Genomic DNA, 27,960 nt, shown 5'->3' on the forward strand with positions numbered 1-27,960 from the left:
CTGCAGCAACATTATGTTGATACCTGTAGCAACATTAGTCTTAAAACCTGTAGCAACATTGTATTGATATGTGTAGCAACATTGTATTGATATCTGTAGCAACATTTGTTTGATACCTGTAGCAACATTGTTTGATAACTGTAGCAACATTGTGTTGATACCTGTGGCAACATTGTGTTGATACCTGTGGCAACATTGTGTTGATACCTGTGGCAACATTATGTTGATACCTTTGGTAACATTGTGTTGGTACCAGTAGCAACATTATGTTGATACCTGTAGCAACATTGTATTGATATGTGTAGCAACATTGTGTTGATACCTGTAGCAACATTGTGTTGATACCTGTGGCAACATTGTGTTGATACTGTAGCAACATTGTGTTGATATCTGTGGCAACATTGTGTTGATACCTGTAGCAACATTGTGTTGATACCTGTAGCAACATTGTGTTGATACCTGTAGCAACATTGTGTTGATATCTGTGGCAACATTGTGTTTATATCTGTAGCAACATTGTATTGATAACTGTAGCAACATTGTACCTGTGGCAACATTGTGTTGATATCTGTAGCAATATTGTGTAATTTGATGTGAAATATACTCATCAAATGGTGTGATTTTTGATACCTAACTATAAGATTTCTCTCTGCAGAAGTGAATAAGAAAATGAATTCTCTTTTGCAGTTCAGTGATTTCACAAAATATGTTCCACAAGTGTATATTATTGGTTAACATACAAAATGACATTTAGGAATTTTGAATATATTGTCTTGTACCATGTTGGAATGTATCACTAATTTTTGTAGTAATGTAATTTATTCCACTATATCCAGCCAATTATGGACTTTCTAATCTACCCAGTAATATTTTACTTCTAATGCTTGATGATCAATTAAGGAAAGAAAAGACAGCCTAATTACAATGAAGTATAAGATATGACAATGATCATTTTGCGGATTGCCTTCATACAGGGAGACAGAGGTCCAGCTGGTGCCCCAGGTGGTGGACAAGCAGGTCCTCAGGGTCCAGCGGGTCGTCCTGGTCAAAAGGTAAATATCAAACTAAAACAAGCATTCTATATCTTTGTAAACTACTGTAAATCAGTCTACAGGCCTATGTCATTCTGACTTGGCTACAGTAGAAAAAATACTGTTAGAGAAATTGAATCATTAAGATTGTAAGAAATTTCTAAAGAGATATCAGATGATTTTATGTATTTGTATTGTATAAAAGCAGACTTTTGTTGAGGCTCTTTAGGGTAGACAGATGAACTGGTAAATTGAGAAGGAAATTATTGTTCTGTTTTGAAGTTTTAAGTATTACTTTAGAAGAAATAACATTATGTTTGTGTCTAGGGTGAACCTGGAGATGGAGGTAGTGGCGGTTCAGGACCACCTGGAGAACAAGGAGAGCCAGGGACTAAGGTTAGTTTTGTCAATTGATTTGCCAATAGACCTTTAAAGTTGTCAATATTTCTACTTTTGTAGCATAAATATTGACAGTATTGTATTAACATGGAGATACACAGTATTATAAATTTTCCACATAAAGTTTTTATTACATTTAACCACTCACTGTTTCATTGAAACATTATTCTGGTGGTCACCCTGATCTATACAACAAAGTTATAGCAATTTTCTTGGCTGTGTATGCATGAATTGTTGCTCACAGATGGCTAAAGCATGATTATTTTTCACTGCAAACTCACATAATGTGATCCAGTCTTAGAAAATATTTAATATGATATTCTGTGACACACCCATCACAATAGTATGTTCATGAATAGTTCTGGTTTTATGTCAAAGTATTGCGTGAGTCATTGTTGGATACTCTATTCTGTACATCTACCCCCTTACATCAAAGAAGTTCTCTGTCCACATTTCAGGGAGACCGTGGTTTTCCAGGACCTCCAGGCTCTAAGGGAGAAATGGGTCTTGGTTTCCAAGGTCCACCAGGAGAAAAAGTAAGTAATATCATAAAATACCATGCTTCCAAGCATTTAGATTCCATTGTTTGTAGTGTCTTGTTGATAAACCTGCATTTGTACTCAGTACAATTTTTTTCCCAAAAACTAGCTGTAGTATTTTTACAGCCAGGTGTAGATATCCATGATATCAAAAGAGTGTTACAGTGTAATTACAATATGAATTAAAATTACTTTCATGTAAATCTTTTTAACGTAATTTTTCAAGACTGTCTGGTATGCTGGCTATCAATTAAAATTATATGAACCAAGGTGTTTTGTTGGTTTATTCTATCTTTTGTTCATTCACAAATAACATTTCACAGTTAATAAATCATACTTTTATCACATGATATTATCTTCAAATGCTTTCTGCCAGTAATTTCTAGGATTTTCATTTCTTTCCTCAAGGGTGAAAGAGGCTTGCCTGGTCCACCAGGAGTTATTCGACCAACAGGTATTCCAGCAGAAGGTCCAACACCGGGTCCACCACTTGTAAAGGCAAGTTACTATGTTCCCCATGTCTAGTGACTCAGTCTTATCTTAGAATCTGATTATCTCTAACCTGTTCTACCAAGTCTTCACATCCTTCATAAGTGTGCACAGTGCATGCAAAGTTTATTAATTCTATTTCCAACATGTTGGAATTCATTTTACACATGAAAGTATAGTACATGTATATGATGCTAGCAAATCACTGAAAATATTGAAGTTATGTATGTCAGAAAATTTTCTTCATATATTTTTGTTTTATTTTACCAGGGTGCACCAGGTGATGATGGCGAAAAGGTAAGCGTACTTAACCCTTCAATAAAGCAGATTTTTATTTATAATTGTATCTATTTGTTTACTGTTGAATAGGTCATATAATATTAATATTATCACAATAATTATTTATTCAAAGAAATATTTTTTGAGTAGTCTGAATGGATTGTTAGATAATCAAAATCAGTAGTAATAATATATTGGCAGTGAAAAACAATGCTGTGATAACAGCAAATAAATAATAACCTATGTTCATTTACTTGATGTAGATATCTATACAAAGGAATGTAACTCAACTGTCTTGTAGTACTTAATTTCCCAATACCAATTTTGGCATAGTTCTATTGAGCTATAACAGTAAGTTTCCCCATATGTTATTGAAATGTGAACAACTGACAGATAAAGACAAGAAACAAACGGCAACAAATTCTCTTATTATCCTGTCAGATGGTACTGCATATCTGGCTGCATGCATGATACACATTACCTATTGTGCTATTGTACTTGCACAAAGTTTGTACAATTATTACATCTTTATTTTTTTCATGTCACAGGGCGATAGAGGTGACCTCGGCATGAAGGGACCACCAGGACGTCCGGGACCTCCAGTAAGTGTTGTTTACGACAGATCATTGTCCAACAGCTTGCATCTACTAGTACTTCCTTCTGCATTTATCCACAGTGGTTTCACATCCATGTTCTGGATACCTAGCAATGCTCTCGTTCAGTGTCATGCAAACAGTGATGAAATTCATGTAACATTCAATTAGTTTGCCCTTTAAATGTAACAATTCAATTAGTTTGCCCTTCTGTCTATTTGTATTCAGTTTTTGTAAATGCATGAGTGTAACAGTCATAGTATTTAGTGCAGTTAATAAACAATCTCACAGCAGAATGAATCAGCAATATTTCATTGCTTCACAAACTATGGCTGCTCTGATACAGCATTGGCTTTTATTAGTCTCCTATAAAAATGATTGTTAATTGTTTTTCCACTGAGGAGTTTATGTTCAGCATTTTGGAGATGTATGTACAGTGTTCTAACTGCAATGAAACTATTTTCGTTCGAAATTCTGTCAGAGCAGAATTTTAATATGACTTACTATCACTTGTTTCATAATGTTATACTTTACAACTGCTTTGCAAAATACCATGATGTTGATGAAATTTGGAACTGATTTTGGTAGGGTTTTGATGGAGTACCAGGTGAGAAAGGAGCAAAGGGAGAACAAGGCCCAGAAGGCAAAAAGGTAAGATTCTTATAAATATGTCTCCCTCTATAACAATTAATGACTAGTTTACAGATTTTGAAACTGATGTAAGAGATGTTTTTATGGTGCTAGCAAATCTATGTTACAAAAGATATTTAGCAAATATGAGTTCAATTCCTGTTTTCTGGTTCAGTCTTGGTATGGAAGATTCTGATACTGTCAAACAGTTTCCAATAACTGTGATATGACCAGGTGAAAGCATGATATGACACATATGAAAACTTTCACATGATTGACATTTGTATGAATGGATGCTAGTTTCCCATTTGAATTCTTTATTTATGTTGTTATTCTTTTATACAGGGCAAACACAAACAAAGACTTAATAAGTTCACAGTTATACTTGTTTTATCTGCTCGGTGTTCAGGAAAATGTGCAGCTTAGTGGCTACATCTATAAACATTTATTCACTGGATTTGCTTGTTATCACTCTTTTCCTTTGAATATTTAGCAGAAGGAGCATTGCACAAAAGACTCTAATCAGTTTCCAAACCATCCTTTTCCAAGTAATCATGGTTTAGTTAATGTGTAGAACATTCAAATCTTGCTGACACCTTGTCCTGAAAATCACCTTGTGATAGACTTTCAATGGCAAATATCACCTATGGAACAGCACATAGCATCAGCATCATTATCTTAACCCTTTCACCACCATTGCCCAAACCTTCTGTTACCAGTGGGGATTTGGGATTGTGGACTTTTTACAGGGCAATAGCGATGGACGGGCTAACTTATACATTTAAATTATATGTGATTTGACACCACTAAATGGTTTTGAAAGCCTTGTAATATTCTGCTGACTCATGTGATTGCTGTGACACAAAATAGATACCAATAAGATTGACTTTAGACTTATTCTAGTGACATTGTAACAAAGTAAAAAAAGTGTTTACAGATTTTTGAATTTCAGTGTACAGCTGATTCTTAATGTTATCTGTATTTCAGGGTAAACGTGGTAAAGATGGATCTCCAGGACCATTTGGTGAGAAGGGAGACAAGGGAACTCCAGGTCTTCCGGGATTACAAGGACAACCAGGAATTTCGGTCAGTTATGATTATAGTCCTTCCTAAGTTGAGATATGTATGATGCATGTTTTTTTTATCACTGAATTTTTCTTTTGCATTAAATTTTCCTTTGAATTCAATGAATTGAGTCACATTGATGAGATTATATATTGGTCAAATTTATTCATTGTGTACATGTTTTTCTACACAACAGGGAGAAAAAGGTGACAGAGGTCCACAGGGTAGACAGGGACTTCAAGGACCACCGGTTAGTAATAACGTTCATTAACCCTTTCACCACCATGGCTTTGCCCAAACTCAAATTGTATCAGTGGTTAGTAATGGACCTGTTTACAGGGAATTGAGGGACATTAAACATCCTTTTTCGTCATGAGTTGCTATCACCTTATTTTACAGATGGCGAGGGCAGTTGATACAAAGTGTTCAGTGTATCCACTGATCATTACTTTCTGCCAAACTCGACAAAGTTTTTGAAATTTTGCTGGGAAGGATATTGTTTCCTCTAGCTTAAAAAACTAGTCTCATGAAAAAATGTTGCATCAGATATTTTTTGTATGATATCTTTGATATTTATTCCATATCTATTCAACATGACATGATTTCATGACTGTTTTCTGATTTCAATATATTTGAGTTGTTGCAAAATTCACAGACTTTGTCATCTTACAGCATTTGCATTGCTGTGAATTATTAGGAGATTATGTATCCAGTTCTTAAATTGACTATTCATTAAGATGACATCATAGTAACTTGCATAATGGGAAGATAACAAGTGACTTTGTCACCATATGCAAAAAACTCACATGGCTTTTTGATCATGATTTTTATTATTACAACTTCACTGCTGCAAAATGTGTGATGCAGTCACACCAACAAAATCAGTATGACCTCTTGTGCTGCAGAAAACATCATTGCAACCATCTCACATTCCACAAAAGTCCACTATTACATTGTCAGACGTAAATAGTTAAGATAAATACTGGAGAGAACTAACCATTGATCTTACTGGTTGTATAGGGTGAACCAGCCAATGGAGACGGCAGAGGAGAACCAGGACCACCAGGTCCACAAGGTAGAGATGGTCCTTCAGGTGCACCTGGTGAAACAGGAATGAAAGGTTTCCAAGGTAAGGTGGATCATGTTAATAAACTCATACTCATTAAGGTCCCACAATATGGTCTCATACAAAGATGTTTTGATCCTTGTGTGTCATATCTACTGTACAGTCCACTACCGCTGTGCCACTGGCTGTATCGTATCTGGTACTAGGTCTTGCAGCAAAACAGTCTTTCTCAAGTGTCATCCATACATCCTGTTTTTTTCAGGCTGTGCAAACTTTTTAGTCTAAATATCATGGTAAATATAATCTCATAAAGTTATTTCAATGCACATATAATTGGGAAGCACCATTTTATCTGCCTTGTAAACATCACAGATGAGAAGGACAATCTGTCATGCAGTTATGCTTTACCTGGTAAATGTCATTATTTTCTCAAATTTTAACTGTTGCCCTAGCCATTCCAACCACCTTAAGAAAACTGAAGTCAAAGATAGGGTTTTAGATGTAAAAAATAAAATACTCCTGTTAACTTGATATATTGTTCTCTCCCAGGTCTTTCCGGACGAGAAGGTTTCCCTGGACCTCCTGGTGAACCGGGTCCAGTTGGTCCAGTCGGCCCCCCAGGAACTGGACAGCCAGGTGAACCAGGCGAGCCAGGTAAGGAACAGAAGTTGACATCTGTACAGCAATAACGTCTTAAGATACAGGCAATATTTAATCCAATCATTTTCTATTGTTGCTGATGAAAAAGTGCATTATGTTGGGATGTGAAAAAGAAGGACTCTGTCATCAGGTTCATTTAACAGCCATCTGGCTATGTGACTGATATATCACTAGTACAGAAATTTGCGAGAAATGGACACTTCCCCTCTCATTTTTTTGCGAGAAGTAAGCGAGAATACATACTTTCTCGCAATAACTTAGCGAGAATTTAATTTTCTCGCAATCAGCGAGAATTTAATTTTCTCGCAATCAGCTGGCGAGAACTGTTTTTCTCACTCAGCATCTGCGAGAAACTGAATTCTCGCAATCAATCAGCGAGAAATTTGTTTTCTCGCTCTGCATCTGCGAGAAACTGTATTCTTCTGTTTAAGCATTTCACAAAAATTTCACAAGTTTTCGCAGATGCAGAGCGAGAAAGCACAGTTCTCGCAGCTTGATCGCGAGAAAGTATGTATTCTCTCTAACTTCTCGCAATACTGATAGAAAGTGTCCATTTCTCGCAAATATCTCACAAATTTCTGTTCTCGTGATAATCCATGTCATTTATCAGTGTTTCTGAATACTGTTATTTCTGTTATGCTTTATTTGCCTACAATGATCTGCTTGTTTTATCTTTAGGTCTGCCTGGCATTCCTGGTGTGACAGGCAATCCTGGTGAACCAGGAAGACAAGGTCCACCGGGAGAGAAAGGTATGCCCGGAATATCCCAAGTAGGTCCACCTGGTATGGATGGTGTACCGGGCGGCCCAGGACTGCCGGGACTTCCAGGACTGCCGGGAGATGCAGGTCGACCAGGTATGTATCCTTCACTCAAGAGAAATGTGCCAATTTCAAAAATATTTCGTCATGTTTTCGGTAAACATGTATGTCAGCACCTGTTTGTAGTTGTGCATTGTTCTTGGTTCCAATAACTCTATCAATACATGCTGCCAGTGTTCATGTTCAGTGTAGCTTGAGCACAGTTTAACTAGTGACTTGAAAAAATGTATGCATACATGACACTGCAAACAGTAAAATTTCACAAAAAAACATACTAAATACAATTTGACAGATATGTAACTAGTGAATATGTGACCTAGCTTCTCTACTCACTGGAATGAGGCATGACTGGGTATTAACTGTCTGTGCTGTTCACATTCTTTTGAATTTGCTGTTAATATAAATATACTACTGCATTGTTTTCATGAACTGGAAAAGTGACTGCGTGAAACATTGACACTTTACAACATTGATATCTGTACCTGGCTAAAGTGACTGTGTGAAACATTGACACTTTACAACATTGATATTTGTACCTGGCTAAAGTGACTGTGTGAAACATTGACACTTTACAACATTGATATTTGTACCTGGCTAAGTGACTGTTGTGAAACATTGACACTTTACAACATTGATATTTGTACCTGGCTAAAGTGACTGTGTGAAACATTGACACTTTACAACATTGATATTTGTACCTGGCTAAAGTGACTGCGTGAAACATTGACACTTTACAACATTGATATCTGTTACCTGGCTAAAGTGACTGTGTGAAACATTGACACTTTACAACATTGATATTTGTAACTGGAAAAGTGACTGCGTGAAACATTGACACTTTACAACATTGATATCTGTACCTGGCTAAAGTGACTGTGTGAAACATTGACACTTTACAACATTGATATTTGTACCTGGCTAAAGTAGTATTGTCAAAGTAAACCTTGTTATCATGTTAAAATCTGTGAAGAATGGTAAAGAAGTGGAACGTGGCATATTTATATTATCATGTAGTGTCTACTGGAAAGCACAATGTGATAATAATCAAGTATTTTACTGATCTCACACTTTTTATAGGTCCAAAAGGTGAACCAGGATCAGGCATGGGAGACATGGGACCACCAGGTCCACCTGGTCTACGTGGTGCAGTTGGAGAGCCTGGTGATTCTGGTCCACCTGGTGGCCCAGGTGTGCCGGGTCAATCAGGTAACAAATCTTTGGTCTGTTCTACTATGTACTGTACACCTGTACTCGGGATACATGTCTTATTCCATGCCAAATAGATCAGTAATGCAGTAACCATCATTGTGTTTGTTAAATGTATTCTATTTCTTTAAATTTCAATTGGAATATAAACCCTACTTTAATTTCAATGAATTGTCTGTTTCAAAGTATTAGTAGAGATGTGAAGTATGAGACCAAGTAATCTTTGATTAAAAGAAAAGATAGACTGGATCTGAATTGGTGTAAATACTTTACAAATTGTATGATTATGGTCATTTTGCAAAGAGAGGTAGAAAAATGAATGAATGAAGTTTGCTTACATTTCTGGTTCTGTAGCCCATATGCAAAAGGGGCTGTTTTATATAATCCATGGTAAATATTGTCACTTTACAAGGCATAATAGACAGTGTATTGTGAAATTACAGAGACAACAAAGAAAGAATATGATGACATCAACAAACCAGAAAGCTGAAAAAAATGCTGATAGAGATTTAAGAGGAAAACATTGAAAAGAATCAGTTGAATGAAATGGCATAATGTTTATGCAATAGTGATCAAAGTCTGTGCTTTCATTAATGTTATGATGGCTGTACAAATATTAACATCACAGGAAAGCCTGTACAAATAGTATTATGATACAAGAGATAGTAGGTTGATAGAGATAGTTTGTCGGACAGTGTATACTTTAGTTTGACATTGAATCTTCAGACATTTACTAGAATGACACTGTAAGAGTTGTGGTTTAAAGGTATACTGTCACCTGTTCCAATTTTGCCACAGTTACCATGGAAAGAGAAAATCTAACCAATCACAGATTTTAAGCGGGTGGCCGCTTTTTAAAAACAGCGCCCCCACATGGGCATTTTGAATACAAAGGAACGCCCCTTTGACCATATATGGGCATATTTAGATTGCAGGTGACTGTATCAAGTTTTGTAACTCTGTTCCAGGTTTGAAAGGGGAGCCATGTGGCCCATGTTTGACTGGACCACCAGGAGACAAAGGAGATCCTGGCCCACCCGGTCAAGGTGGTACTCCAGGAAGACCAGGTCCAACAGGTGTTGCTGGCCCAGTTGGTGGAAAGGGCACTCCTGGTTACATTGGACCTCCAGGACGCGACGGTCCACCTGTAAGCAATATTTGATGCCATATCAGAAACTACAGTAATATGAAAACTGTCTTTTCAAAGGTTTTAAGTATACAAAGATATCAATTTATTGAGTTTCTTGTTTTGCTCAAGGACCTCATTTCCATTGAAAGCAACAGAAAACGGATATTATTTAGTGAAATTGTATAGAAACATATTCAAATATTGGAAATTAGGGTCAAAAGTTTCAATTTCCCATGACTGAATTTCACTATGATGTGCATCAATTTGTTTGGATGCACACAAGGGCATGTGTGTATGTCAGTCTATCTGTCTGTCTGTCCATCCATCCATCAGTCCATCCATCTGTAGACCAAATTAAGGTTTGTTGAGCTCATCAAAATCATAGCACATGGGTATGTTGAGTGTTTGGATGATTATCTAGAACTGAGTGATATATCTTAAAGATCTTGATATGTATTATATTTGGGCAAAATTTCTGTTTTTGTCAAAACATGGTCTTTAAAACTGCTAGACTAAGTGTAATAGCTCTCAAAGCTAATTCATAGGTTCTTCAGGGTAATTCAATTTTGACTTATGAAAATTAATATGAAATTTGCATATCTAAATTTTTATGGCAATGTTCTCAATTTTTGGTCAAAACGTCATATTTTTCACAAAATTTAAGTCCTTAGTACACTTTCAGAGTTGATTTACAGTTTCCTCTGATGAAAATGTTTGCACATATAATTTCTTATTTTGAGTAAGAATCAAGAAATACCCATTTCTGTTATCCATTTTTAGCTCCCATAGCCATATGTATATATGGCAATGGAAGCTATTCTTATAGGCTAGGGAAATGTCTGTATGTATGTATGTCTGTGTGTCTGTATGTCTGTATGTCTGTATGTCTGTATGTCTGTCCGTCAACATCAAAAACTCCAAAACCGCTGTACATTTCATCTTGATATTTGGTGTGTACATAGATGATGGGCTGTAGATGAGATTTTGTTCAAATGAAGTTGTCATTGCCAAAAATATGCAAATTAAGTGAAAAAATGTAAAAACAGTCAAATTGAAAAAACTCAATAACCACTGAGCAGATTACATGAAAAATTAGCATGTAAGTACTTTGGGCTGACATGAAATGATTGTGCTCATCTTGGGTCAGTATCTTGGACTTGCTATTTTCATGAATTTTTTGTAATTTTCTCCCATTTTTGGTCAAAAAATCTCCTGCTCTGAAACCACAAGTCCGATTGATTTGAAACTTGGTATGGAAGTGCATAGGAGTGACCTTTCCCAAATTTGGGCAAATCGTGGTGAAATTTGCATATTTTTAGTTACACGTCCATAGACTCCCATGTATAAGGCAGATCTCCATAGACTCCCATGTATAAGGCCACGAAAAATAAAAATTTAGTTTCTCATCGTATTCATATTGCAAAAAGGATGCAGTGACACAATTTTTAGTCCCCACGGATGAAGTCCAGTGAGCTTATAGATTGGGTCATGTCCGTCTGTTCGTCCACTCCGTGAGTCCATCCGTTCACGCATATATCTCGGATATTTTGACAAAATGTCATGTGACCTTGATGACCTTTGATCTCAAATATACATATTTGTCCATAACTCAGTAACCACAAGTGCTACCACCCTTCATATATGGTATGATGGGACAGCTTATGACGCCACATATTGTACCTCATTAATTATGCACATATCTAATTTTGAGCGAGCCAATAGAGCTAGAGGTCTGATTTTTGGTATATAGGGATAACTTAGCAATACAATTTTTTTGACAAAATGTCACGTGACCTCGGTGACCTTTGACCTCAAATATACATATTTGTCCATAACTCAGTAACCACAAGTGCTACAGCCTTCATGTATGGTATGATTGGACACCTTATGACGCCACATATTGTACCTCATTAATTATGTGCATATCTAATTTTGAGCGAGCCAATAGAGCTAGAGGTCTGATTTTTGGTATATAGGGATAACTTAGCAAAACAATTTTTTTGACAAAATGTCACGTGACCTCTGTGACCTTTGACCTCAAATATACATATTTTTCCATAACTCGGTAACCACAAGTGCTACACCCTTCATGTTTGGTATGATGGGACACCTTATGACGCCACATACTGTACCTCAATAATTATGCGCATATCTAATTCTGAGCGAGCCAATAGAGCTGGATGTCTGATTTTTGGTATATAGGGATAACTATAGGAGAGAAATTTTTTGACCAAATGTCATGTGACCTCGATGACCTTTTACCTAAAATATATGTTTATGTCAATAAATAAGTAACCACAAGTGCTATGTCCTTTGTATTTAGTAGGATGGGAGACCTTATGACAACACACGCTTTACCTCATTAATTATGTACACATCTAATTCTGGGCAAGCGAATAGAGCTAGAGATCTGATTTTTTGGCATATAGGGATTAATTAGCAATACATTTTTTTTTTCAAAATGTCATGTGACCTCGATGACCTTTGACCTTGATTATACATATATATGCATATTTCAGTAACCACAAGTTCTATACCCTCCAATTTTGATAGGATATTAGACCTTAAGATGTCACATCTTGTACCTCATTTATAATGCGCATATGTATTTCTTGGCTGGCCAATACTGCTAGAGGTCTGATCTTTTTTCCCGATTTAGAACCATAACTTAGACATGCCTCATGTGTTTCAAATTGGGAACAACGACATAGACCTATGTGCCCATAGATCTCAACATATACACTCCAGTGATACTTCTTAATGACCACATTTTCCTGCCCCATCAAGACTAATACTCCTATTACAAGTGGGGACTATGTCATTATCACAGTATTCAATATATCTAATTCTGTATTTTTTCCATTTTATATTCTGAATAATTACATTAAACATATTTCACTGTCTCCAGTACATTTCATTTAAGTATTTTCACTTCACGCACTTTATCCCTTTCACACATGTTCAAATATCTGACCAGAGAAGAAACACTAAATAGTCCAGGATGGGAGCTACAGTGTCATTGACGCTATTTTTGATGTTAGGTGCTATGAACGTGTTAAGTTCCAGAAACACTCTTGTTGAGTACGCTGTGTTCTTCTTTCATCATCGCAGCCATATAACATGGGGGCCATGAAAGTTTTCCTTTGATTTTGAAGACTTTGTTGGTTTCAGCTGAAAACAACTGCAGTGATGGATATTGTTGAAAATACTGGCAAGGTTGATCAAGTCTATGTGTACTATGTTCCAGAATAATTTCAAAGACAAATATGAGTATAATTGACATGTCTTTTGGAAGTGTGATAATTTATGTATTTGTCTATAGTTAAACTCATTGTATGTGTAATGTTGTCAATTGTACATACATGTATGTTATCCTTTAGGGAAAAGATGGACCAGAAGGTCCTCCTGGCGTCAAGGGTGATAAAGGTGATCCTGGTCCAAGAGGTAACAGGGAAGGTCCGAAAGGAGGCAAGGGAGAAGTTGGTGAACCTGGTTTACAAGGACCACCTGGTTTGCCAGCACCAAATGTTGTTGTTGTAAGTACCTACACACATTTTATTCCAATTATAAAATTTTCATGGAAACTGAACCATTAGAAAAAGAAATATAATAGGTCAATGTAATAGATACAAGAAAATTATAGTATGTTATATAAATCAGATTTCAACTAATCAAACTTTTAACAAAAATTTTGTATTTCAAACATAGCGTCATGAAAATTCATATGTTCACACTATTGTATCTGCTAACATTTTTCTATGGTAACGCAATAACTTAGGGAGAACCTGGTCCCCCTGGTGAGAAGGGAGATTCTTTGGAAGGCCCTGTAGGATCTCCTGGTCAAAAAGGTGATCAAGGACCATTTGGTGTTCCAGGCAAACCAGGTCTTAAAGGTAACAGCCAAATATGTACGTTGTTTATGCAATAAATCACACCCAGGGATAGTATATCATGAGATTTTGATCAGTTCATGCCATATGTGCAGAAGTGATAGCGAGTGCATAAATGGAGTTAACTGGTCACAGTCAAGTGGTATATGCTATTATATCATAATTTGAAATTGACATTCTGGACAAAAAGGAAATTTTTCTCTTGCTGGGAGCTAATGCGTGTTCCAACAGTGCTTTATTACGAACATAGCATGGTTGTTTTCATGTCTCGACCAATCAGATTGCAGTATTTACACCATCAATATACTGGTATGATGTAATAACTAATATTTCATCAGCTGTGCTTCATGCCTAATCACATATGCATCAAATCCAACAATTTTGAGCTGTACCTTTAATACATACCATCCAGACAAACAATTTTTCAATTTCTGTTTGTAGTTTACCAGTATAATTGAATTAAAAAACCATTACAAAACAGTTCATTTATTTCTTACATGTGACATTTGTATAGGACTTTTGCACTGAAGAATTTACAAGGTGTGAAAATGTCTGTTGCTAAATGTAAGCTATAATTAATTTTACAGGAGAGAAGGGAGAACCCATTATTGTCGACGGTCCTGGTGTGAGGGGACCACCAGGCCCACCCGGTCCAGAAGGTCCTGAAGGTGACAGGGGTCCAATGGGATCTGTAGGTAAGTCTGATAGATGAATTCCATGATCTTAGTCCATTGAACTTTGCTGCTTATAGATGAGACATGGAATTCAGGGTATTTTGCAAGTTGTTATTATTCCTACCACAATGTTTTTAGAGTGTGATATTTAGTCAAAATGTCTGAGTCATCACTCAAACATATTGCAACCAAATCGTCATTTAAACTTACCCTAATGTTATGGTATTGAAATAGACCATATGCCTCTGTTAGATTTGTTAAAATCGTGATGAAATTTTCATATTTGTATTTTTGGGGCAATTTTTCCTGTTTTTTGGTGAAAAAATCTTCTCTGAAACTGCTTGTCCCATTGCTTTGAAACTTTGTATACATGATCCTAGAGTTGGTTTCTGTAAGATTTGTTCAAATTGTGGTGAAATTGTCATATTTGTATTTTGGGGGAAATTTTTCCCATTTTTGGTCAAAAAATTATTTTCTCTGAAATCGCTCACTCAATTGCTTTGAAACTTGACATGCATGTTTCCCGGGGTAAACGTAGTTAAATATACTCACTCTTGCCTGCCACATTGAACCAAATGCAGGCCAAGTGTCATTGACGCTATGTTTTTTCTCATTTGATAGGTCCACCTGGTCCCACAGGACCATCAGGTCCAGATGGTCGTCCTGGACCACCTGGCGAGAGAGGTGATAGTGGACCCCCTGGCTTTGGACCACCTGGACCCCCTGGTGCAAAGGGTTTCCCAGGTATCCCTGGTGAACTTGGTCTGAAAGGAGAAGCTGGTCTTGATGGTCGACCAGGTCCACCTGGTGTTAGGGGTCAAACTGGTCAAAAGGTCAGTAACAAAGTAGACATTTCTAACTCATGATATATGCAATGACATGTGATCACATAGTATGTAATTGTATTGCAGTGCACCATACATTGGTGCAACCCAGTGACTTTGTGCTATGAATTTGAACAACTTTTAGATAGGTCAGCGTGGATGTCATATCCTTCAACCTGATTCAATTTTTTGCATGAAGATGATCACAAACAAGCGTTTTAAAGAGCAAAAACAAAACTGAACAAAAAGCCTACTTCATACAATATTGCTGTAAACTTTGATTAGCTATTGTCATCATTTCACTGACAATTGCATTGACAACACCTTTTAGCCTACAGTTAAAGTGTGCATGAAATTCCCTTGGCTGAATCTGAGGATCATTTCAATTGACACCTAGGTGTGATATCATCATATCAGTGGTCACTTGTATTCATTACATGAAAGCAGTATGTCTGTATGGATATGTGCCTGATTATTGAGCTGGTTAATATTCTTGAACTGCACACTGTGATAGGGTCTGTATGCACCTGGAAAGTCCTTGAAGGTTCTCCAATTCTACAGCCTGCTGGATAATCCTTGAAAATTCCTCGAAAATGAAATTGAGTCCTGGAAAATTCTGATAACTGATTGACCACACATGGTTGATTTTCAGAGATGGCTGAATGATCTGTCATGATGTTGTAAAAATTGTATGTCAAGTAATATAGAAAAATGATGCCTAGAAAATGGTATTTATGATGTCAAGAGCCTTTCAAAATTGCTGAAAATGTTCTTGAATATAAGTGACTTTGAGCGTATGGCCCCTAGAGTGTGAGCATCTGTTTCATGAAAGAGTTGTGGAAAAACTATTTGTGCATTCACTTCTGTGTATTTTTCCTTACCCACTGGGAAAAATAACACAGAATTTAAAGAGTCATTTAATCCTATTTAACATGGTAAATCCAGGGAGAGCCTGCTGATATGACTGGAATGAAAGGAGAGCCTGGAGATCGTGGTTTTCCTGGTCGTCCTGGAAGTCCAGGACGAGAGGGAGATCGTGGTAATCAAGGTCTTCCAGGACAGAAAGGCAGAAATGGTCTTGATGGAACACCAGGAGAGAAAGGTTTGTCCATTTTTGACCAATTAGATACATCATCAATCAGTCAAATGTTAAAATCTCCGGTAGATCAATGTGAACTAGTTAGATTTGCAATTTTGCAAATGTTAACTTCCAGAGGGGACGTCAGTGTGCAGATTATGAGCACCTTGTTCACAGATGACTTGTGTGGGCATCTCTATACCATGGAGTATGTGATAGTCAGACCTGCATGTAACAGCAAGTCATACGCTTATAAACTACACTTTGCTAGCCCATAGGATGGTCAAATCTGCAACTCATTAACTGCAATGTACATTCTCTTTTCTGTCGGGGATAGTATCATTTTTTTGACATCATGTACCAGAGCCCCAAATGATGTCCAATAGCCCAACAATGTCTGTTAGTATGTGTTTGTGTCTGTGTCTGTTGATTGACAGGTTTTGTTTCAGTCATAACCTAAAAACAGTTTATCAGAATGTCATGCAATTTAGTGCATAGCATTATCACATGGGATGATCGAGATCCATTTAGATTATGGTGGCTGTGATCTAGATAATTAACGACTATTTGCATAATTAATGAATTCGTACAACGGACTATATCAAAAAACCAAATGTTGATGTCACACTGTTCAGGCACTCCAACTATTTAATAATCTCCCTTAGCTTAAAGTTTGATGAATGTGGCTTACAGATTGTAAACTCATTTTCATATTGAATGAATTATTGTATAATAGGCTATACATCAAATTCAATGCACCAAATTTCATCAGACCTCTGAGGTATGTTGAAAGTATGATGCCGTGGCTCTAAGTGCCCTCAATCAACTCTTGCAGTGCATTGTGGGCAATTTCATGCCATTCAGCGTGATTTTCCCCAGAGGCAGACTCTCTCAATTCTGAGAAAGAAAGAAAGGGGACAAAAAACTACAGCAAAATCAACAAACTTCCTCATGCTCAGGCAAGTTTATTAGAAACTGAAAATCATGAGTTTCTTAGATGTTCCACCATATGAAAACCAGTGTTATGTTGGTGTGTATGATATTTACAAATTCCACTGAAAAATTCTCCTCTAGTAATTGATTTAAATAATTTTGCTCTACAAAAGGTGAAATTGGTGTAGATGGATTTCCAGGACAAACAGGTCTGCCAGGAGAAGATGGTGATACAGGACCACGAGGTAGAGATGGGTTACCAGGCCAACAAGGTCCTCCTGGACCACTAGGTAATATTTCATTGAATAATTTTGCTAGATGCATCATTTAGATAAAAAAAGAATAGAAATCACAGGTCAGTGTTTCAAGTTAGTGTAAAAGGCTTGCAAATTTTAGACTTCCAGCACTTACAGAACCAGTAAAATTTCATCCAGCATCTAACTGTTTACTAACAATGCTACATATAGTATGCTGCATGTAGCTAGTAAGTTTGGTGCAATCTACATTGGTTCTTGAATCTGTTAGTTCTGCATAAGTAATGGTGCCTATCTGATCGCAGTGCTTACTGTTATTCCATAAACAGTACATTCATACATTCTTTATTCATCTTTTACACTTCATTCTAATCTTGAAATATTTACTTGATACATTGTTTGTCAGAATCTGACCAAATAATTGGCACAATCATTGTAACTCAAGTTGCCAAATGAACTTTAAATTACTAACAGTCACATTCAAAGGGCAAATACCTTCCCAACAAGACAAGCTATAATAATGTACTAATGTCAGATACACACATTATTAGCTACTATAGTCTATAGAAGCTATTGGGATGGGTATTCGTCTGGCATCAGTTGCCAGTCTGTATGTATGTATGTCTGTTTGTGAGGCGTCGTCCACTTATATATATTAGGAACCACAGTACTTATTGATTTGATATTTACTGTGTAGATGAAAAATATGATTTTGAGAAACCATTTTTTAAATTTTTTGATATTGTTGAAAATATGCAAATTAGCGCAAAAAAAAGCGTTTTTGGTAAAAAATCTTCTTCTTCATAACTGCTGTTCAGACAGCCTTGTAATTTGGTATACAGGTCCCTAGGGTAGGATAACCCAACTTAGATTTCTTTAAATTGTGATGAAATATGCAAATCTGTATTTTTAAGGAATTTTTTTGTCATTTTTGGTCAAAACTTATATTATCAAAACCGCTAGTCTGACAGCTTTGATATACAGGTTCCTACAGATAAACTCAATATGATATATTGAATATATGATGAAATCTGCAGTTTTGTATATTTGGTGTAATTTTTGCCATTTTTGGTCAAAAAATGTGTTTTTCAAAACTACTTGTCTGATGCCTTTGATATTTGGTATACAGGTTCCTAGGGGTTGTCTTAGTGTGATGTATTGAAATTTGATGAAATCTTCAATTTTTGTATTTTGGGTCAATTTTTGCCATTTTTGGTCAAAATATTTGTTTGTCAAAAGTTACTCATCTGATAGCTTTGATATTTGGTATACAGGTTCCTAGGCTTTATCTTAATGTAATATATTGAAATTATGATGAAATCTTCAATTTTGTATTTTTGCAGCTAATTTTGCCATTTTTGGTCAGGCCATCTTGAAATGAGCTATCAAAGATATCCACCTTCTTCATCAATACATGTGTCACAAAAAGTTATTCTCTACATAACACAGCAGAGCTCTGTCAACTGTTGAGTCGCTTGTTTTTTCAAAACCGCTGGTCAGACAGCTTTAACCCTTTTCCTGCCGAGCGCCCCTGTCCGTTATCCTGCCAAGTCGGTCAAAACCGGCCCCCTTTTCCGTGTCTACAGAAGATAGGCTCTCCTGCACGCTTTCCTGCCAGGCATTTGGCGGGAAAATACCGCATTTTCGGGGTACGATTACCGACCATATACGTGTTAGACTTCAAAAATTTTTGCATGCCCGTATAGAGGGGCAACCGCTGATGAGGTTGTGTCCAGAAAATGACGAGGTCACGGGCGTTGTTTGCCCCGGGGGACGTGCACTTTTATGCCCTTTTCTAGCTTACTTTCGCGGAAGTAAAGCTCGTTCGCCGGCACGCACGGCCACACCGGGGAAACATCACCTCGCTCGTGGGTTAGTAGAAGACCCAGGGGTTAGTGCTATGGGTGCGGCAGCACCCTCAAACCTGTCCTGTTTCCCCTGGGTTGTGTCACTTGGCCACGTACTTTGAACGACTTGGAAGAGTCGCACAGTGCAGTCCACTTTGACGTAGTGTCAACGACATAGTTCCGCCATTGAAGGAAGGCGTGTACGTAGTTTGGCCAGTTCAGTGAACACTTAGCTCGTTAGTGTTACCGTTTCCTAACAGGTTAGTTGGCAGTTGTTTCTAAGGTGCAGTTTTGTACCACCTTAGCTCTGGACAGTGCAACTGCACCATGCACTAACCCAAACGACAGATGGTCGGTACAACGTCTACGTCGCACGAGCACAGCCTCCGTTGGGCTGTGCCCTCCCACGTGATACAACGCACGTTCATCCATTACTATAGCGTCCTTACGGATCTGCCAAAAACGAAAGTGGGGGTAAAAAAAAGAAACGAAAATATGCGATCCATAGATAGTATTTTATTCGGGAATAATTTACATTATCCGAACAATAAATCTCGGAGTCTGTCTCGACGTCCGAGTGCATGGTCCGTGTTTCAAAAATTAAAAAGGGGGGTGGCAGATCCGTGTTACAAAAATAATAATCGGGGGAATTGTACAAAATAATCCGTCTAAACAAACAAAACAAACGAAAATATGCGATCCATAGATATAATTTTATTCGGGAATAATTTACATTATGCCGAATAATAAATCTCAGAGTCTGTCTCGACGTCCGAGTGCATGGTCCGTGTTACAAAGATTACAATCGGGGGATTGTACAAAATAATCCGTGTTTCAATTTACAATCAGCGGGATCGTAAAGCATAAAACAAACGGCACAACCGTGCTCAAAATGTGATCATGGTCCGTGTTAAGAATACAGTCAAGCCCTGTAGGCGAAGCTATCCCCTGTCCGTTATTTACGTCGGGTTCTCTTGCTGATGGGTGTCGTCGGGGCTGTGTGAGTAGAGGTCTGCACGCCAACGCTCCTCTTACCTCGTAGCATCATGCGATGATGAAAAGCCGCAAAACACTCGCCCTCGTGAAGATGAACCCCGCACAGACTACATCCTTTGGACGTCTCAGACAGTCGTCCGCTCGCAGTGGTCTTACCCTCTCTGCTGCATACTTTACAGCATTTCTGCCGCCCCTCCAAACGGCTGACAACGTGCATCGGCTGATTTTGTGGATTATGTACGAGGCAAGAGAAACGGTGGCCTCGACCTCTCTCACACTGGGCTGCGATCGCCCACAATAACCGCCAATGAGTTGTTTCCCGACACGCAGATGAAACATCTTATGGGTCAGCTTACTATCAGGGTGTACATGCTTGAAGCATATATATGCATTTACCAGGCAACATCAATCAGGTAACATGCCAGATATGTCCACCATCTGTGATTCTTGCGCCCAGTGTGAAAGTACTTGCGCTTCTGGTTGGCTCGGTCGACACCTCCCATGTACCGGCGATAATTATACAGCGACAGAGGCACTTGTCGCTGCTCGTCTCCCTCCCCCACTGGCACGCACTCCAAGGGTGGATAGACCGTATTCAAGATCAGCACCTGAGCGTTACTATCCTGATAAGCAGTGATGTTAAGACGAGAGTCCGTTCTGGTCGTGGCTTTCATATCCCCAACAGACAGAGGAAGGCGCTTCCTCTTACCCGGCGGAATTAATTGAGGGGGCATGGTGCGACGATTACGGCGGTTAAAACTCCCGACCATGTAGATCCCGGTCTCCATCAGCTCTCTAGCAGTAACGACCGTGCTAAACAGGCTATCACAAAATAGGCTGTGATTATATCCACAAAATGGCTGGACCAGCTCCATCGTAATTCTTTTCACCACACCTCGCTCCTGCCGTCTCCCATCAGTCCGATCCCGAAATTTCACACCTAGGTACGGTGCAAAGTTGGCGATGTATGCAGTGGTGGAGTCGCATAGCTGCCATATCTTAAAACCGTCTCGGTCAGGCTTATGCGGTAATCTCTGCTTAAATTTAGAACGGCCCTTGAATCGCACCATGCCCTCGTCGATGGAGATCTCTCTACCATCTTATAATTATTTACGCACCTGTCAACTATGGCTCCATCCATGGATTGATTTTATAAAGGGGATCCTCCTGACACCGACGTCGGCGGCGTGCCTCATCAGGATCACGACGTGGATCGTTCTCTGGGTCTGCCAGATGAAAATATCGCATAAGCTGCTGAAAGCGACTGCGGGTAATCACAGTAGAAATACCCTGGTTTCTCAGAAATGGATCGCTAGACCAATAATCCTCCACTGATGATTTACGGTCGATACCCATACAGACTAAGACGCCAATGAACGCCTGCACCTCTCGGTAGTCAGCGTTACGCCAGTATTTATCGATCTTTTTAGCGATATATCGCTGGTGGAACTTGGCGTATTTATTAGTCTCGTCCTTTGCCAATCTGATCAGTGTAGCTGGAATAAACTTAAAAAAGTAATCGATCTCACGGGAGTGGCTGGGCAAGGTGAAAGTCGGTCCTCTCTCATGGTCAAAATCGATCTCCTCAAATATATTAGCATCGGTAGTTTCCGACATACGCCAGACAGGAGGGGTGTCATCCTCCGCCAACACAGCAGCAACGTCATCATCGTCGTCAGAGCTTGCCTCACCTACATACTGCCTGTCATAAAAGTCATCGTCCTCTGCCGCATCCTCGTCAACCTCCGAGTCGGACTCAGCGGTGATATCACCATCGTCTGGGCGTCTGGGCCTGAACTCGCCCGTAGCGGCATCAAGGATCATATCTGGCTCAAAATCAGGTGGGCTATCCTGATAACGAACCCTCCGCACTATCTTTTTCGGCGGGGACATCGCAGCACACGAAACTATGGCAGAGTGGGCTGGGCAGCCTCTGCTGATGACGAGGACTCAAGCTCTTTCGCACTGGGCACAGGAACCTCTCCTGACGCAGGATGAGGGCTCATGGTGCACTCAACAGGTGGTGTCTCTCCCGGAGCAGCCGGGGAAGAACCAATGGCATCAGCCGTCTCGTTACTAACTGTCTCACTAGCAGCAGCAGACGTAGTCTGTGCAGGTGAAGTATCTCCCACAAGAGCAGCAGATGTCTCTGCAGGTGAAGTAGTCTCTCCCGGAGCAGCCGGGTGAGAACCACTGGCAACCGGTGACCCACCATCATCATCGGTAGAACGATCAGTCTTACGTTTACGCTTACCACTGGGCTTTCCAGCCGGAGATAGCTTCGCCTTACGGGCGCGTTTCTTGCCCGACTTCTTCGAACGTTTACTAGGCACATCACAACGATCGCTACCACTACCGCCCGGAGACTCTGCATCTTTGAGCTTCAGTCGTCTGCTCGCCTTCAGAAACTTTTGCTGTCCGTCAAGCTCATGTCTGGAACAGTGTCGACAGACTAGCAGGTCCCACCCTTTTAAAGCCACAGGGAAACAAAGCCCTGGACATGATTGGACGCAGGGGTGTTAATATATGCAGCCACCTGTTATTATAATGGACCTACGGCAATCAGTCCACCAACCGGCGCTGACATTCCTACCCGTCATGTAAATTGCCTGTCCGCACCATTTGATATGCTAATAATACTCATTTGCAATGCAAATCCCTCGAGCACTTAGCATAACATAGTCAATGTCATTAGCATCTCAACTTGACATTCCGTCCAGCTGGGTACGTGGCATGCGCACCTGCCACCCAAGGACGTTGGCCCAAGCCCATGCTCAGTACGGGTGGGAAACCCGTATCTTTAACCTCATGTCCCTTCTAAGTACGCCCGAGCAAGGCGTATTGTCATCCAAGTCGGTGACAAGCCAACCCGACTGATCGCCCATTAAGCAGTAATGGACTGGCCGTCTCGTTCTTGTACGGCAACGAACAGTGCTTCAGCGGCTTGTTTAGGTCATAACCGTTGCCTTCCGAGCGGCTTACCCAACTAAGGCGGTCAAAGAGGAAGGATACCAAAATTGTCAACAGCTGTCTCAGCCTCATCCGTTGGGCAATCATGGCTCCTTCAAATAACATGGCCAGCACGTCTACGTCATCAGCGGTGATGACGACCCGTCATTGACGCCCGAGTGCGTAAAACTCGGAATATACCGACAGGTACCTCTACCTGAGTCGGTTATACCACGGTATAAACGAAACACAGGTCTGCCAACTCCCGTTAGACTCGGCCGTTAGCCGAACTTCACAGGGACAACATAGGCGTAACAAGTCGGTGAACAACGGTTCACGCACCTAACCGCAGCCGCCAAGTCAGTGAACAATGGATCGAATTTCGAGGCCTTGTTCGTGAATGGCAAGGCTGAGGCGGTGTGTTTCGTTGCACGGCTTGAACGTCTAGAGCCAAGTGTAGCCGACAACGTCCGACATCTGACTGGGTAGTCTTTTCGAGAAGGTAACAAGTCGGTTAAAAGCGGTGGTTACCCTTCACAAATGTCGCTCAAGTCCGTTCGGATCAGTTCCATGTCAGGGACTAATCAACCCGAGTCCGTCAAATCCGTCCGCACTTCCCGTCAATCAGGACTAAGTCCGTGATTTTCGTCTCGCACCATTGGCAAAAATTGCACCGCCAGCTGAGGCGGTCTTAGGCGGTTGCCTTATAGATTAGCATTGCCGAGACGGTCAATTTCGGCCGCAATCTATGTAGTGGCTCAGAGCCAAGTTAGACCAAACTCCGCTAGGATACGTCACCGTGCTAACCTGCCAAGTACGCTACTCGTCCCCAAAAAAAAAACCAGTCCCCCAACGGGGTGGGGGACTGGCTGGGTAGCTTCCGCACCTTTCCTTTCCCTCCTTGGACTCTCTGTGAACCCATTTCGAGAGCAAACGCCGTTCCTCGCCCAAAACCTGTCCTCGAACGACCCCTAGCGCGAGCAAGGGTTTGCTACACGTAGTTCCGTCGACTAGGCAGGAAAGGGGGTACCAAAAAGTAGCCCGATTTCCACCGCCTTGGCAGGATAACGGCCGTGGCTGCTCAGATTCTAGCTACACCGAATTTCAAGCGGATTTTCACCGACTTGGCAGGAAAAGGGTTAATATTTGGTTTACATGTCCCTAGGATGACCTTAGTGAGATAATTTCATACAATCAGGATATACTTAATTTTGTATCCATGTCTATAGTAGCTTCAGGGACTTTGGCCCTATGTTTAGAAAAAAGATTGAATATTGAATGACAACTAAGCCTGCAAACAGCAATGACTGGAACTTGTAATTTGTATCCAATATTGTTCAAACTTAGGATTTTTGTGCCTTTTTTTTGTTGATTCAGTAATTATCAAATTAAGGACATGAAATATCTGGACACTTGAGACATTGAGACCGTTCATGCAGTCTTAGGCATATTTCATGATTCCATAGCTAATTATGTATCTGTAAGCTTTGGCCAACGTAATATCAATATCTAGCCTCTTAATTGAGTGTTGAATTTGGCTATAAATTGTCATCTGTGATGGAAACATGGTCAAAATGATCACTATATATCCCTCTGTATGATTTTGGGCACCTCCAATTTGGAAGGATCAGTGGGATGGCTGGTTACCCCTTCCTGTGTTGCTATAAAGTGGATGGACAGCTGTAAAATGTGGTTGCACATGCACACCAACCAAACACATGTCTTGCCAAGAATAAGACTGAAGATGATTTTTTCACAAATCAAGCTCATGATGTCATGCATATGGAAGCTATCTCTAAGTTTCTATCACTGTCAGGGAATTTTTCGAGGTTTTGAAGTAATGTGTAATTTGTACATGCTTGAAAACCGAGTGATCTTTTGAAAAATTAAAATTAGGTTGAACAGGCAAACTTTAAGGGAAAGTGCCCATCTTGCTCCTTTTCTCACAAACATCAGCAACATATGAGTATTGAAATGAATACAGTATTATGTCCAGGGGCAACTAATAGTTATCCTAGCATTTTACAATGAGGGTATTTCAAAGGCCGACAAAGCACATTGTCATTGAAGGAACTTCTATGTTTTAATATCATTAATACAGGTTTATCAGGTGAGAAGGGTTCCAGGGGCTCTCCTGGAATTCCAGGACGGTCAGCACAAGTTGGTCCAAAGGGAGAACCTGGCCAACCTGGTCCAGAAGGACCACCAGGATCAGAAGGAAGAAGAGGTTTGCCAGGAATTAATGGTCCACCTGGTGAACCAGGTATGTCATTTATTTAAATAAATATCTTCTGTGGAAAAGGTTCTGAATAACGATAAAAAAATCTTGAACACACTACCTTTGGAATTCATTGTAGAGCATCTTGCATAGGATGGTTTAGGTCATGAGAAATGACATTTACTCCATTGTCTCTTCATCATCAGATTTTGAACATATATCAGAAATGGAAAATGTCTGACAAAATATTCAGCAGTAAATCGTTGACTTTTAAATACTGAGAAGTTAATGTGTAAATGTGTATTTGTTCTCCATGAATTTAATCTGATGTTTAATTTGATGGTTATGTCATCATGCATTGTTTTACAGGTGAGAAAGGAGAAATGGGTTCAGTTGGACAACCAGGTCGACAAGGTCAACCTGGCTTACCTGGTGTTAATGGCCTTCCTGGTGAAAAAGGTACGTATCAGGGCTAATGTACAACACAATTCAATAAGAAATATATATTCACTATATTTGCCAGAAATTTTACATTGCTTTTTGAAGGTAAACAGAAAATACCCAATGATATCACTAATGTAATGATGGAATTCATAGAAACCAAATTCAAAATGCCATAGTTACAAGGGGGAGCTGAGAATTTAGATATACACAAGATGTTTGTATGAATTTCTGTCAACAGCAGCCAAATTTGCAAACTGATCATGTTACATGTACTGAGCAAATATGGCAGGTTTGTTTGTGAATATAGCATATTCAGCAACAAACCAGTAATTCTGATAACTTGTATTACCAATCCTTTATGATACATTTGTCCTCATATGTTAACACATAAATCTAATCTCAGCAATCATGTCATTTTCGACTCAGTGCTTCTGTAACTCCCCCGACATACGGTAAAGTGACATGGCCCTTAGTAGGTGTTTCCCTGTTGTGGCTGGGATGGGGTACTATTTGTCGACTGCTAGGCATATTCCAGGACCATTTCAGATAATTACATAGACTCAACAAAGCATACTTCTACTTTATTGTATATTTTTGACATGTCATTCTTCCAAAGACAACTTCACTTATAATTACCCTGTTTGTGACACATAGTTGCTCGAGTGACTTCTTGTTGAGGCAGCAAAAGAAATTTTGTGTCTCTGGTTGTACAAAGAATGTAGAGTCTGCTTGTAGGTTGTGAATTGTAGAAGGTGTCATGCAAATGCTGTTATAAAGTAAAAAAAGATTGATATACTCACATAGCTTTTTTAACTCTGTCGCAGGAAACGAAGGGGAACCTGGTGATTTAGGATTGCCAGGTCCTCCTGGTCCTGGAGGTCTAAAAGGTGACAGGGGATTTCAAGGACAGCCAGGCCAGAAAGGTACTCCTGGAAGAGATGCACGTGGTGATATGAAAGGTGAACCAGGTGAACCAGGTATGTCTGTCCAAGATACATCATCGTCATCAATAAATTACTAACATTTTTCTAATGATTGCAGTAGTTTACAAATATTCCCCTTCTTCAAGGTCAAGACATCTTTATGTCAAAACATGTTTACAGCCAACAATTATCGTATCGGCCATTTTGGATACTTCGCTAGTCTTTCTATGTATATTAGACAACTGATTCCTTTGAATGATATCCAAAACATTTGATGGGCAACATTTGTATGATACAGAGATCACTGATATTCAAACTTCAGTGACTTTTGTCAGACCTCATTAAACTTTGGTGTATTTTTCACTTTATGTATTTCCTGTTTGGTATAGTATAGCAAAGATTGCCTATTGATGTTATTTTATGTCCTATTTGTACTCTATGTATCAGTCTGACAGCAAAGTCTGCAATGTACCGCCATATTATTGTTGTAAGAGGAGATCATGTAGAGCTGTTCCTTTTATGTTGAATGACTAGGGGGCCTAATCATACAGTCATTGCTCTGAAAGATTATGCTGAGAGATAACAAAGCCACCTATCATGATGTAATTTTATCTCAACTGGGAGGTTCTGTAAGCTATGATGTATAGTCATGACACAGTTAGATAATATCTGTGTAGGTAAATTTGAAATTTATGAAGACAAAAATGCCCATTATACAAATTCTTTTATAAGGTGCGCCCGGTGCCCCAGGACAGTCTGGTCGCCCTGGAAGAGAGGGATCCAAAGGAGAACCAGGACTTGCTGGATTCCCAGGTCAACCAGGTGGTCCAGGTGAGAAGGGTGAGCCAGGACCAAGCGGATTTGATGGTCTTCGAGGTTTCCCTGGCCCTAAAGGAGATAGAGGTGACATGGGTATACCAGGTAAGTGAAATATGGAAGTTTTTGACAATTACTTGTTTTACCAGAAATACATTTAAACTGCAAATAACATGACTTTCTGGGTTGTAGAGTCTGTTTGTTCATCT

At 39.3% G+C, this 27,960-nt stretch overlaps 1 protein-coding gene across 1 annotated transcript in view; it reads left to right on the forward strand.

Annotated features, from left to right (window-relative positions):
• LOC139118391 (collagen alpha-5(IV) chain-like) overlaps nucleotides 1–27,960 on the forward strand; it is a 51,607-nt gene that overhangs the window by 10,374 nt on the left and 13,273 nt on the right. Inside the window, exons 6-29 of the mRNA XM_070681689.1 lie at nucleotides 975–1,052; nucleotides 1,359–1,427; nucleotides 1,889–1,966; nucleotides 2,378–2,467; nucleotides 2,729–2,755; nucleotides 3,286–3,339; nucleotides 3,919–3,981; nucleotides 4,948–5,046; nucleotides 5,222–5,275; nucleotides 6,046–6,154; nucleotides 6,641–6,745; nucleotides 7,430–7,606; nucleotides 8,648–8,776; nucleotides 9,745–9,923; nucleotides 13,286–13,441; nucleotides 13,684–13,798; nucleotides 14,383–14,490; nucleotides 15,091–15,302; nucleotides 16,239–16,395; nucleotides 17,478–17,594; nucleotides 25,452–25,613; nucleotides 25,938–26,027; nucleotides 26,837–26,989; nucleotides 27,668–27,856. Of these exons, the coding sequence (XP_070537790.1) occupies nucleotides 975–1,052; nucleotides 1,359–1,427; nucleotides 1,889–1,966; nucleotides 2,378–2,467; nucleotides 2,729–2,755; nucleotides 3,286–3,339; nucleotides 3,919–3,981; nucleotides 4,948–5,046; nucleotides 5,222–5,275; nucleotides 6,046–6,154; nucleotides 6,641–6,745; nucleotides 7,430–7,606; nucleotides 8,648–8,776; nucleotides 9,745–9,923; nucleotides 13,286–13,441; nucleotides 13,684–13,798; nucleotides 14,383–14,490; nucleotides 15,091–15,302; nucleotides 16,239–16,395; nucleotides 17,478–17,594; nucleotides 25,452–25,613; nucleotides 25,938–26,027; nucleotides 26,837–26,989; nucleotides 27,668–27,856 (2,770 nt within the window). The remainder of the gene's footprint in view (nucleotides 1–974; nucleotides 1,053–1,358; nucleotides 1,428–1,888; nucleotides 1,967–2,377; nucleotides 2,468–2,728; nucleotides 2,756–3,285; nucleotides 3,340–3,918; nucleotides 3,982–4,947; nucleotides 5,047–5,221; nucleotides 5,276–6,045; nucleotides 6,155–6,640; nucleotides 6,746–7,429; nucleotides 7,607–8,647; nucleotides 8,777–9,744; nucleotides 9,924–13,285; nucleotides 13,442–13,683; nucleotides 13,799–14,382; nucleotides 14,491–15,090; nucleotides 15,303–16,238; nucleotides 16,396–17,477; nucleotides 17,595–25,451; nucleotides 25,614–25,937; nucleotides 26,028–26,836; nucleotides 26,990–27,667; nucleotides 27,857–27,960) is intronic.

Source organism: Ptychodera flava, chromosome 19 (assembly GCF_041260155.1).
Source record: "Ptychodera flava strain L36383 chromosome 19, AS_Pfla_20210202, whole genome shotgun sequence".
Classification (NCBI taxonomy): domain Eukaryota; kingdom Metazoa; phylum Hemichordata; class Enteropneusta; family Ptychoderidae; genus Ptychodera; species Ptychodera flava.